This window comes from Trachypithecus francoisi, unplaced genomic scaffold (genome assembly GCF_009764315.1).
Source record: "Trachypithecus francoisi isolate TF-2019V2 unplaced genomic scaffold, Tfra_2.0 Lachesis_group10, whole genome shotgun sequence".
Taxonomy (NCBI): domain Eukaryota; kingdom Metazoa; phylum Chordata; class Mammalia; order Primates; family Cercopithecidae; genus Trachypithecus; species Trachypithecus francoisi.
In genome coordinates this window covers 44,597,027-44,610,219 of record NW_022681455.1, presented here as the reverse complement: position 1 = coordinate 44,610,219, position 13,193 = coordinate 44,597,027, and the positions used below count along the sequence as shown (strand labels likewise).

The window sequence follows — 13,193 nt, the reverse complement described above, 5'->3', positions numbered from 1 at the left end:
TCCTCTAGCCCCACCCCATCCACCAGATTGTCATCCATAAGCCCCTCCTTCCCATTTAGAAATTCCTCAACCAGCACTGGGAAAAGCTAATGGAGTTTCATCCGTTGACAATTCCTTTGGTGGATCCAATTGTGGTTTTATAGTTCTTTCTCAGGGGTTCACCTTTGTTGGTGTTCTCTAGGGAGTCCCCTGTGCCCTGAAGTGAAGTGATCCCAAGGAGAATTTGCTTTTGCTCAGGCCCTGAGGTTTAAAGTTCTTTTTGAGCTTATTGCTCAGTTTGGAATGGATATTCCAATTGTGTAATTTACATCTAGCCCCTACATCTACATGTCACAGGCTTAGAATACACATTTCTCACAGGAGCTTTATTTTTCACATGCATATATCCAGACCCCAGATTTATATGCCCAGCTACACCCTAGACAGTTCTGCCAGTGTCACAGGTTCCTCAATGTCAAATTGCCGAAAATTGACCTCCTCCCAAAAAATCTGTACTTCCCCAGCATGCCTCATTTCAGTGAATAGCACAAGACTGCTGTGTACAGTCGTGTAAGAAGTTCACTGCACAAGGACATGGGGGTTTAAATCCAGCTTGCACACAGCTCACCAAGCTGTTCTTCCACAGGGTTGTGTCCACCAAGAGGGCATCATTCTCTAGTTGTACAAAGATGATACATGAGGTCCAGATGGCCCTGGCAACAACACCATCATCCATCCACTTGCCATTTCTCCTTCTCCTATATTTTTACCCCACCCATTCCAAAGTTATCCCAGAGTCTCACCACCTTGACCTCCTACTTGTCTCAAATCTATCTCCTTTGTGCCACGTGCACTGTAAGTTGCCAGTTCTGACAAATAAAAATGCAGAGCTCAACCGGGTGCGATGGCTCATGCCTGTAATCCCAGCACTTTGGGAGGCTGAGGCAGGTCAGGAGATCGAGACCATCCTGGCTAACATGGTGAAACCCTGTCTCTACTAAAAAAAAAATACAAAAAATTAGCCGGGCATGGTGGCGGGTGCCTGTAGTCCCAGCTACTCAGGAGGCTGAGGCAGGAGAATGGCGTGAACTCAGGCTCTGGGAGGCGGAGCTTGCAGTGAGCCGAGATGGCACCACTGCACTCCAGCCTGGATGACAGGGTGAGACTTCCTCTCAAAAAAAAAAAAAAAAGAAGCAGAGCTCCCAGTTAAATGAATTTTAAATAAAGAACAAACAATATTTAGTATAACTATGCTCCTAACTCCATTCTGTCTAACAGAAACCCAACTTTTACTCCAGCCCCAACTGTGCCCAGACAAAAGAACACATTTCTAGCCAGATGAGCATACGCTTGCTCACTGCTTCACCACTGGAAGCTGGATCTGTCTGCTGCCCCCACACCACATTTGGGGGAGGCAGACACATTTCCTCAGAAAATAAGACATTGGGATATTTTGGCTGCTTATGTGATACAAGGCTAGGGCCCTTCATGCACACCACGAAATGTTTACTTTTCATGTAAGTGTTATAGCCTGGATTTAGGAGGCTCAGTGTTGGGTCCCAGGTCAGCCAGGAGTGGCCTCCCTATTCCTGAGGGTGGGATCAGGCCACAGTCCCTCTTGGGGCTCCCCAGCATGGGAAGGACACCGGTCATCTCAAATGTGCTCCCACATCCTCTCCCAGAGTGTGCCGGAAACTTGGCCCGTAGACCCCATAAAAAGGTGTACCATCCCACATCAGGCATGTGACTCAGTTCTGGGTAGAGGTAATTATATACCCAAGTACTCTCTCCTGATTTCCCAGCCGGGAAAGAAAAGCCTCTTTAGGACAGGGACATGATCTTGAAGGGCTCCAACTCTAAAATCCTTCACCGAGTCAAGTCCTGTAAACAATGTGCTTACCTGCCTAGATTTTGAGACCCAAATGCCTAAGAACAAAACAAAACTAACCTGTGTCTCGTATTAGAAATGTGGACAATTAGTGGACTCCTACAGTATATTCCTAAATTCCTTGTGGAAGTTTAGAAGTTTGATATCCTACTATCTTAACATTTTGGTAACTTGGAGTTCAGAGATCACTGATTTGAATGTTGGTGCCACTAGTTGAATAATACAATGTTTCCTCATGTCCACAGAGGCCATTTTTCGTTTATCCCAGGATCCAAAATTAGAATACCTCTGTGCAATGTAAAATTGCACACCAAGAAATTTACTTGTAAAGTGTCACATATGGTTTATTTCTATTGAACTTCAGTTACTGAAAGTAAGAAATGAACACACACGCACCTCTGCACACACACGTGTTTTTATTTACCAAAGACCCTACAGTGAGGTGAAGGGGATCTTTACATCTAACAGGTTCAACCTCTTTGTAGCAGAAAGAAGCTAAAGCTGAAACAGCTGGAAAGAAGCAAAGGAAAAGCTGGAACAGCTGGAAAGAAGCAAAAGCTGGAACAGCTGTGATATGCACATATTTTTCCCAAGTGGTCTTTTCTATGCCTTTGTCTCCCAAACACACACAGACATACTGATGCTGTCTGAAGTTGGCAGTGGAACTCTCCCTGCCAGCTGTTGAGGTGCCGTGGAATAAGGCCTGGCCATCGAGATGTACCCACAGAGAACACCAGATCCAGTGAAAACTTCCCTGATTTTCAGGGGATGAAATGTAGTCCTGTAACTCCAGAAGTTCAATTATCTAACAGTTGTGTGGGGTTTTTTGTTTTTGTTTTTGTTTTACTCATGGTTTCTGCGTCCTAGATTAAAAGAAAAAGGAATCAAATCATATCTACTTAGAGCAGCATCTAGGAATTATATAGTCCTCTTTGAAACCTAGAGACTACTCCAAACCTTCTAAAGCTATATTTTGGTTGTTCTTTTTTTTTTTTTTTTTTTTTTGAGACGGAGTCTCGCTCTGTCGCCCGAGCTGGAGTGCAGTGGCCGGATCTCAGCTCACTGCAAGCTCCGCCTCCCGGGTTTACACCATTCTCCTGCCTCAGCCTCCCGAGTAGCTGGGACTACAGGCGCCCGCCACCTCGCCTGGCTAGCTTTTTGTATTTTTTTTAGTAGAGACGGGGTTTCACCGTGTTAGCCAGGATGGTCTCGATCTCCTGACCTCGTGATCCGCCCGTCTCGGACTCCCAAAGTGCTGGGATTACAGGCTTGAGCCACCGTGCCCGGCCGACTTTTTTATATTTAAGTAATAGAGGCACAAAAAATTATTATTTTTTCAGAAGTTAATGTGTTCTGGAAAAATCTCTTGGCAGCCTCTGTCTTTTTAAAAATTATTTGGTTTTCTTTTTAATTATTATATTAGGAGCAGGGGTGGGCCTGTGACCCAGGGGCCAGAGGATTAGCACAGATGTATGCTGATGTTAACCCAAGGAGTGGTCAGGCACAGCAGCTGGCGGTAGGCACCATGCTCTCTGCCAGTTAGTCTAGAGGCACATATGAAGGTGCCATGAATGCATTGTGGTTTTTGTTTGTTTCTTTGTTTTTGAGACGGAGTTTCGCTCTTGTCGACCAGGCTGGAGTGCAATGGCATGGTCTTGGCTCACTGCAACCTCCACCTCCTGGGTTCAAGCAATTCTCCTGGCTCAGCCTCCCGAGTACCTGGGATTACAGGCACCCACCATCATGCCTGGCTAATTTTTGTAATTTTAGTAGAGACAGGGTTTCGCTGTGTTGACCAGGCTGGTCTGGAACTCCTGACCTCAAGTGATTCGCCTGCCTCGGTCTCCAAAAGTGCTGGGATTCCAGTCATGAGCCACCACACCTGGCTATATGTATTATGTTCTAAACCTGCTTCATTCACTTTGGCTGTGACTGGAAACAACAGACATTTTGGGAAATAAATCATGTTCATGTCATAGACACGTTAAGTCTCAGCATGGGCCACAATCTCTTTCCACTTTAAGGTTTTGGGGAGACTAGATCTGCAGCCCTCATTAGTCAGTCAGTGGGGTCCCCTAGTGGAGAAAGAGATTGGCTATAAAAATGCCGAGAGTCATTAGTTTGACTGTGTCAGAGCCTGTGAGGCAGCTTTTGTTTTCACCTTTTCCTCCAAATGTTTGCTTCTTGTCTGATTGACAGGAGGCCCTAAAACTCATGACTGGTGGTCACTGAGCTCTCACCCTGCTTGGCTATTGTAGATAGGCAATACTGAAGTGGGGAATGCAGCTACAGGGCAACAGTATTACTTACCTGGTATACTTACCTTATATACATATAAAAACATGAAGATGCAGCCTTCATGTTTTTCTGACATGTACCAAGTTAACATTAGAGAAACATTCCGAAAGGTATTAATAAAATGAAAACGGTTTTACCAAAAGCAATGAAAGTTCACTGCTATGGTCTAAATGTTTGTCCTCCCCACCCCAAAATGCATATGTTGAAACCTAATCCCCGAGGTGATAGTATTAGGAGATAAGGTCATTGGGAGGAGATTAGGTCATGAGATCAGAGCCTTCATGAATGAGACTAGTGCCCTTGTAAAAGAGACCCCAGAGGACTAGCTCACCCCTTCTATCATATGAGGACACAGCAAGAAGGTACTGTCTATGAGCCGGAAGGCTGGCCCTCAGCAGACACTGAACTTGCTGGCACCCTGAGCTTGGACTTCCCAGCCTCCAGAACTGTGAGAAATAAATTCCTATTGTTTATAAGCCATTCTGTTTATGGTATTTTGTTATAGCAGCCTGAACAGGCTAAGACACTCACATAATGTCTGTATTTATGATTGATTTGAGGGCATCCTTAGAAAACTAAATATAATGGCCGGGCGCGGTGGCTCAAGCCTGTAATCCCAGCACTTTGGGAGGCCGAGACGGGCGGATCACGAGGTCAGGAGATCGAGACCATCCTGGCGAACACAGTGAAACCCCGTCTCTACTAAAAATACAAAAAACTAGCCGGGCGAGGTGGCGGGCGCCTGTAGTCCCAGCTACTCGGGAGGCTGAGGCAGGAGAATGGCGTAAACCCGGGAGGCGGAGCTTGCAGTGAGCTGAGATCCGGCCACTGCACTCCAGCCTGGGCGACAGAGCAAGACTCCGTCTCAACAAAAAAAAAAAAAAAAAAAAAAAAAAAAGAAAACTAAATATAATTTACTAAAACTGAATGTGGACTAAATATCAATAATATTTTATCAGTGTTAAATTCCGTGAGTTTGATATTTATGTTGTGGTTGTTAGACAACATCCTTGACCTTAGGAGATACATGCTGAGGTATGTTGGTACGCAGGTGTAAAGCATTACAATATCTGCCACTCACTCTCAGAGAGTTCAGCAAAATGGTAATTGTAATATTGCGAGAGAGAGAAAGTTTGAACAGATGTTAACATTGATAGAATCTATGTGAAGGATATGCAGGTGTTTGTTGTACAATTCTTGCAACTTTTCTGTAAATGAGAAACTTTACAAAATATAAAGTTTTAAAAAAGCAAAGCACAACACTTCCTCATAAGGTCAAACACTGAATTTAGAACAGTCACATGAGAAAAACCATCAACTGGAAAAGGCTCGCCAGAGTGCAGTCAGTACATGTTTTGTGGGCCTGTTTATGCTCAGGATTGTCTTGGAAAGTCCAAAGCACCTGTGGATAGAGGCATGGAGTTAAAGGTTTTCTTCCATTACAAAACTAACAATTCTCAACCAATACACTCAACCCTCATTGCTTGGCTATGACATCTGCCCATGAGACCACCTCAGGACAGAAGACATATCCACTCCGGGAGATACTTTGCCTGCCCTCCTTTCCATTGTGAAGCCTCTCAAAAGCCTGTTCTTCTGGACTCCTCCAGTTTTGTTTTTTGTTTTTTTGTTTGTTTTTGAGGCAAAGTCTCGCTCTGTTGCCCAGGCTGGAGTACAGTGGCACAATCTCAGCTCACTTGCAACCTCCACCTCCTGGGTTCAAGTGATTCTCCTGCCTCAGCCTCCCGAGTAGCTGGGATTACAGGCGTGCGCCACCACGCCTGGCTAATTTTTGTATTTTTAGTAGAGACGGGGTTTCACCATGTTGGTCAGGCTTGTCTTGAACTCTCAACCTTGTGATCTGCCCGCCTCAGCCTCCCAAAGTGCTGGGATTACAGGAGTGAGCCACCATGCCCGGTGGACTCCCCCAGTTTTTACACTATTCTTTGAAGGTTCTTTAACCCACCAGGAAGGAGCAGAATGTGCATTAAGGGCACTGCTGGCTGCCAGTTGTTGAGCTCCTCAACCTCTTGTATCTCATTCTTCAAACTGTTGGCCTTCTCCTTCAACCAGAAAGGCAAGCTGTGGTAAGAAGACAACACCCTGAGTTTCAGTTTGATGCAAAATTTACAAACACCAACAGCGGATAAGGCATTATATGCTCCAAAAGTAAAAAGACCTCCAATTTAGGAGACCAGCTGCAAAATAAAATATGTTAGTTGTTCACCATTTGCCCCTGCCTTAAACCTAGCTCTTGTTCAGCCCTTCTCTGCCAAGAGGCTGACCTTACAGCTAGTATCACCTGGGCTCCTCCGTGCCTCCACATTTTTTTTTTTGAAACTCAGTCTCACTCCATTGCCCAGGTTGGAATGCAGTGGCGCAATTTCAGCTCACTGCAACCTCCACCTCCCAGATTCAAGCAATTCTCCTGCCTCAGCCTCCTGAGTAGCTGGGACTACAGGCACACGCCTGCACACCCAGCTAATTTTTGTATTTTTAGGAGAGACGGGGTTTCACCTTGTTGGTCAAGCTGGTCTCAAACTTCTGACCTCAGGTAATTCACCTGCCTCGGCCTCCCAAAGTGCTGGGATTACAGGTGTGAGCCACTACATCCAGTCCACATTTCTTTTTGTTTTGTTTTTTTGAGACAGAGTCTTGCTCTGTCACCTAGGCTGGAGTGCAGTGGTGCAATCTCTGCTCACTGCAACCTCTGCCTCCCGGGTTCAATGACTCTCCTGCTTCAGCCTCCCAAGTAGCTGGGACTACAGGCACATGCCATCATGCCCAGCTAATTTTTGTATTTTTAGTAAAGACTGGGCATTACCATGTTGGTCAGGCTGGTCTTGAACTCCTGACTCCAGGTGATCCTACCACCTCGGCCTCCCAAAGTGCTGGGATTACAGGCATGAACCACCATCCCCACCCGTGCTTCCACCTTTGAGCTGGGTTTGGCTGATGGCACCAACAGGAAATCAGAAGGTGGACAGAAATTAGGGCATTTCTTACCTAGCTCCTCCCCTGATGTCCTATCTCCCAAGGCACCCCAATTCTGGCAGTGCCACAGCTCCTGTTGGGCAGCCCTTCTCCCAGAGTTCCAGTGCTTACTGTTCTGCAAACCGTGATCCCTCTTCTTGCTGCTCAGACCCAGGAGTAGTAACGCTTCCCACTGTCACGAGCCTCTGGGTGCTTCACCCTCCCATGTGGGTTCCCCCAACCCTGCCCACACATCCATAAGTAGTCCCTCTCCTTAAGCTGTCTTCAGAATCCCAGCTGAGTGTGCTTTCTGTTTTCTGCTGGGACCTTGGCTAATGCAGACACCCAGAGTCTTCCCAGAGCCACTGAGACTTGAAAGGTCATTTCTGGGCTGCGTGTGGTCCAATAGGTAGTAGGAAGTGTGGCTCTGGGATGAGTTAGAGCAGGGAGATGCAGAATGTTTTCATCTTTTGGAAGCTAGAATTCTTGTGCTTTAGAGGAGAAATATACCACAATTGGCAAAATGCCCTTATAAAACTGCTGGGGGTAGGGAAGTCCCTGCAAGAAAGAAGAGGATGGTTACCAAATAGGTAATTGGTGAAAGTCAAAGTTATCACTTAAAGCCAACAAGCCAAGTAGTAGAAGCCCAAATAAGAAAAGCAGGACTGCCGGGCGTGGTGGCTCACGCCTATAATCCCAGCACTTTGGGAGGCCGAGGCAGGTGGATCACAAGGTCAGGAGTTCGAGACCAGCCTGACCAACATGGTGAAACCGTGTCTCTACTAAAAATACAAAAATTAGCCAGGCGTTGTGGCACGTGCCTGTAATCCCAGCTACTCAGGAGGTTGAGGCAGGAGAATCGCTTAAACTCAGGAGGTGGAAGTTACAGTGAGCCGAGATCGCGCCACTGCACTCCAGCCTGGGTGACAGAGTGAGACTCCATCTCAAAAAAAGAAAAGAAAAGAAAAGCAGGACTAAGGGCAATGTATAAAGATACTAGCATAAAGAACTACTAGAATAAGAACACAAGCATTTCTAAATATCAAAAGAAAGCATTTTTCAACCTTTGTTGAAGCAATCAAAGAAAACACTGAAAGACTCGCAGTAAATATAATACAGTACACATAATAAATGTAACAAATAATGTAACAGAACTGAAATCAAATATATCAGTCTAATCAATAAATGCAAGTGGCCTAATTCACCTGACTTAAAGAAAATATTTTCAAGCTGGCTCACACAGCAAAATCCAATTCTACACTAAAAGCAAAGTGCTTCAAAAGCAAAAGAATGAGCAAAAAGAATGGGCAAAGGTCAGATGCAAATAAAGTAAAGTAAGAGTTAGAATCTTAATAACTGGCTAGGTATACTTTAGGACAGAAAGTATTAAATGAGAAAAATAAAGATACTTTTATAATGCTAAAAGACACAATTAACAACAAAAATAGTCTAAACACTAATATTCAGACACCCTAACTCTCACACTAACTCTCAATCCAAACTAGGCCAAGTGAACAAAAAAAAGGAAGTATAGGAGCTAAACAACATAACCAATAAAGTCAGTCTTCTGAGTATGTATCTAACTTTCCATCCTGATTAAATGGAATACATTTTCTTTTCAAGCACACGTGGAAATGTAAAAATAAATATTAAGTGACCTAATATAGATGCATCCCAAAATACTTTGTCCTTGGAAGATACATTAATTGCAATGCCTCATCTAGGAGCCAGATCAAATATCACCCCCTCTGCAACACGTCCCCAACTTCCCCACATGTCTTTCCTCTAGGTACACATTGTATCATATTTGCTTTCAATTGTTTTATGATTACTCATCTAGTGGTCTCTCTCCACAACAGACAACGAGCCTTGAAACAAATATCATATCTTATTCATCTTTGTGATCCCTGCCTCCATTACCTCACCACCTTCCCATTTCTCCTGTAGATCAAGTGCATAAATGGTACTCAAAAGATATCTGCTGAGTTGACTAATCCCTGTAAATGTACTGCACATTATAGGGACCTTTTCAATAAGTAATCTTACCTCCCTAATTTTTATTCTAATTCTGGCTCTCTCTGTCACTAGCTAACTAGAGAAGACTTGGCAACTTTATCTGGTTCTGGTTATCAGGTTTTGTTCTTATTTTAAAGGTGGATTGTTGCATTTGCAGAGTTAACATTCTTAAATTTCCAAGCACAATTACTACACTATTTAAAGATATGAATAACTTTGATGAGAGTGATGGAATAGTACAAAACTGATTCATCAACTAACTTGGGGAAAAAACTACAATTTTTATTAATAGATGATGGATAATAACATTTTTATTCATAGATTATAATTCCAGCCATAATGAAGTAACAGGGATCAGATTTACTCTCCTGACTTAAACAAGTAGAAAACTAGACAAAATGTATGAAATAACAGTTTTCAGAATGAGACAACAGGCAGCGCAGGATTGTGATCCTAAAGAAAAGGAAAGCAAATGAAAAGAGTCCTGGAATCACCCAGCTTTTGCCTGGCGGCGCATTCAAGACCACAGCGTAGGATGAGCAACCCTACACAGAGCATGGCATTCTCTATGAGTCTGAGGAGCCAAAGATCTGAGGTCACAGAGTCTTGGAGGGCTGGAAGCTGCAGGGCAGAGTTCTGGGGAAGAAGGAACTATACAAAAAAATGAAATTAAGAAATTCACATGGCACTTCCTTCGAGTCTTTGCTGAATATTAAGACACACATGTGCAGGGTAGAACTCCACAAGATCAGACAATAGAGTGACTGGGAACTGAATGGGCTCACAAAGGGCTAAAAATCATTTTAGTTCCCACCAACCAAAGTGAAGACTCCTCATTGGTCACTCAAGGCATTCAGTAGAGACTCTAAAAGGGCCACATCTTACTTAGTAATGGAATTAAACTATCCCTAAAGACTACTTTAGACATGCCCTAACAAAGCTTGAAAACAAGCCTTAAAAGAATCAAACCAAACGGGAAGTAACTTAACTGCCTGCTACAGCAAAGCCCAGCACTCTTTAAAAAAAGACAAGGCCAGGCGCAGTGGCTCACACCTGTAATCCCAGCACTTTGGGAGCCCAAGGCAGGTGGATCACGAAGTCAGGAGATTGAAACCATCCTGGCCAACATGGTGAAACCCCATCTCTACTAAAAATACAAAAATTAGCTGGGTGTGGTGGCACGTGCCTGTAATCTCAGCCACTCCGGAGGCTGAGGCAGGAGAATCCCTTGAACCTGGGAGATGGAGGTTGCAGTGAGCCCAGATTGCGCCACTGCACTCCAACTTGGCGACAGAGTGAGACTCCGTCTAAAAAATAATAATAATATTAAAATAAAAAATAAAAGAAGACAACAAAATCCAAATACTCAACAATATAAGATTATAATGTCCAGTATCCAAATAAAAATTACTAGACATAGCAGGAAGCAGGAAAATGTGACCCACAATCAGGAAAAAAATCAGTCCGCAGAAACACACCCAGAAATGACACAAATAATAGAATTAGCAAACAAAAATCTTTTTTTTTTTTTTTTTTGAGATGGAGTCTCACTCTGTCACCCAGGCTGGAGTGCAGTGGCACCATCTCAGCTCACTGCAAGCTCCGCCTCCCAGGTTCAAGCAATTCTCCTGCCTCAGCCTCCCAAGTAGCTGGGACCACAGGCGCCCACCACCACACCCAGCTAATTTTTTGTATTTTTAGTAGAGACGGGGTTTCACTGTGTTAGCCAGGATGGTCTCGATCTCCTGACCTCGTGATCCTCCTGCCTTGGCCTCCCAAAGTGCTGGGATTACAGGCGTGAGCCACCACGCCCGGCCGGCAAACAAAAATCTTTGACCAGTTATTACTATGTCCAAGTATTTAAGGAAAACATGAAAACAGGAAAGAACAATAGATATAAAAAGAATCAAATAGAATTTCTAAAGATCAAAATACATAATCACTGGATGGGACTAACAGCAAATTAGACACTACAGAACAAAACAGAGAACTAGGAAACAATAAATGCTAAATCCAGCAACAGAAGCCTTTGTCGCTTCTGCCATGACTAACTGGTTAGTAGACTTTTTCATTAGGGTGACTGTCCCTGAGGAAAGGGTCCACGTCTCCCAATTGTCTTATTGACCATAGCACAGAGGAATATGCTGATCGAATTCTCTCTCTCTTTTTTTTTTTTTTAATTTGAGACAGCGTTTTGCTCTGTCACCTAGGCTGGAGTGCATAGCACAATCATAGCTCACTGCAGCCTCGAACTCATAGACTCAAGAAACCCTCCTGCCTCAGCCTCCCAAGTACCTAGGACTACAGTTGCATACCACTATGCCTGGCTAATTTTTTAAAAAAATTTTTTTTGTAGAGATAGGGTCTCACTATGTTGCCCATGCCGGTCTCAATCTCTTGGCTTCAAGCAGTCCCCCTGCCTTGGCCTCCCAAAGTGCTGGGATTACAGGTGTGAGCCACTGCACCCAGTCACTTTGTACTTCTTTAAAAAAAAAAAAAAAAAAATTAACCTTTCTTTTTAGGAAAACCCGACTAATTGGTATTCTGGGGTTTATACATGTAAAAACATATTTGCATATGAACAGTAATGTACAAAAGCTAAAATAGTTGAGTAGGATGATGATGAAATTTAGGCAATTGCTATTATTTGGAATATTCTAGAATAGTGTTTATTAAAAATGTAAAGTACAGACATGAGAAGTCCTAATCGTGTGCCGTAAGTAACAATGCAACATAATAAAGACATTAAAAATCTCAAGTTTGGAATAAAAAGCTTTTATTCCCACTGAATTCCAGAGTGGGTCAGACCCTGAGACACATGCCCACTCATATGAGACTGCTTTGTATTAGAAAGTTAAAAAAAGAAAGAAAGAAAAGAAAATATATCTTTATCGGTCAGAAACCAGCTTAGGTAAATGCATGAGGTTCAGAATGGAGTGAAGCAAAAGTATGAAATTAAAGGAATGATATTTCCCTCAAACACAGAAGTGCTCTGTTAGCTTTATTTCTGCCTCTTGAAACTCTAACCATTCTCCCCAGTTGCAATCATTTAAGTATGTGTCTTTCTTTCCCAAAATACTCATGTTCTAGGAATCAGGAACCCTGTCTTTTTGTTCCGTGTGAACTCTCCTATCGTGCATGGCTAGCACAACACATGGCATCTGGTAGTTTGTCAGTTATGTCTGTTGAATATGTGACCATCCCAATTGCAGACTCTACAGAGTGTCTATCCAAACGCCTTCCTTACAAACTGCCCCACCCTCCTGCTGGGATTCAAAAGGGCCCTGTGTCCTGGTTATCTACCTGCTCCTCTGCAGGAGGAAATAATAAAATAATTGATATTTCATGAAGATGGGATAGCACAAAACATGGTAAGAGAACTCACTTGGGAATTTCTGGAAGAGGCTCAAGCGGAATAAATGTATCAAATTTCTTTTCATAAGGTACTCTGAAAAACAGAAAAGGCAATCATAAAACTGGTATGCCATCTACAGCAAAGAGATCAATACATCATTGCATTCAATAGAATGTCCTGTTTTCCAATTTTAATTTTCAAGTATGGACTTCAAAACTGTAAGAACCGCAAATTTTATTTTATTTTATTTATGTTTTGAGACAGGGTCTCACTCTGTCCCCAAGGCTAGAGTGCAGTGGCACAATCTCAGCTCACTGCAGCCTCAACCTTTCAGGCTCAGGTGATCCTCCCACCTCAGCCTCCCAAATAGCTGGGATTATGGGCATGCACCACCATGCCCAGCTAATTTTTTGTATTTTTGTAGAGAAGGGGTTTTTTCATGTTGCCCAGGTAGGTCTGGAACACCTGGGCTAAAGCAACCCTCTAGCCTCAGCCTCTCAAAGTGCTAGGATTACAGGCATGAGCCACTGTGCCTGGCCCACAGATTTTATTTTATTTTATTTTATTTTGTTTATTTTGAGATGGAGTCTCACTCGTTCTGTCGCCCAGGCTAGAGTGTGGTGCTGCCATCTCAGCTCACTGCAACCTCCATCTCCCAGGTTCAAATAATTCTCCTGCCTCAGC

The 13,193-nt window shown here is 43.5% G+C and overlaps 1 protein-coding gene across 1 annotated transcript in view; it reads right to left on the bottom strand.

Moving 5' to 3' along the window:
* Positions 1-5,435: 5,435 nt before the first annotated feature.
* The window catches only part of SPATS1 (spermatogenesis associated serine rich 1), a 41,219-nt gene continuing 33,461 nt past the window's right edge, over positions 5,436-13,193 (bottom strand). The window contains exons 6-8 of the mRNA XM_033217350.1: positions 12,540-12,602; positions 6,132-6,247; positions 5,436-5,567 (exon numbers count right to left, since the gene is read on the bottom strand). Of these exons, the coding sequence (XP_033073241.1) occupies positions 5,539-5,567; positions 6,132-6,247; positions 12,540-12,602 (208 nt within the window). The 3' untranslated portion in view covers positions 5,436-5,538. The remainder of the gene's footprint in view (positions 5,568-6,131; positions 6,248-12,539; positions 12,603-13,193) is intronic.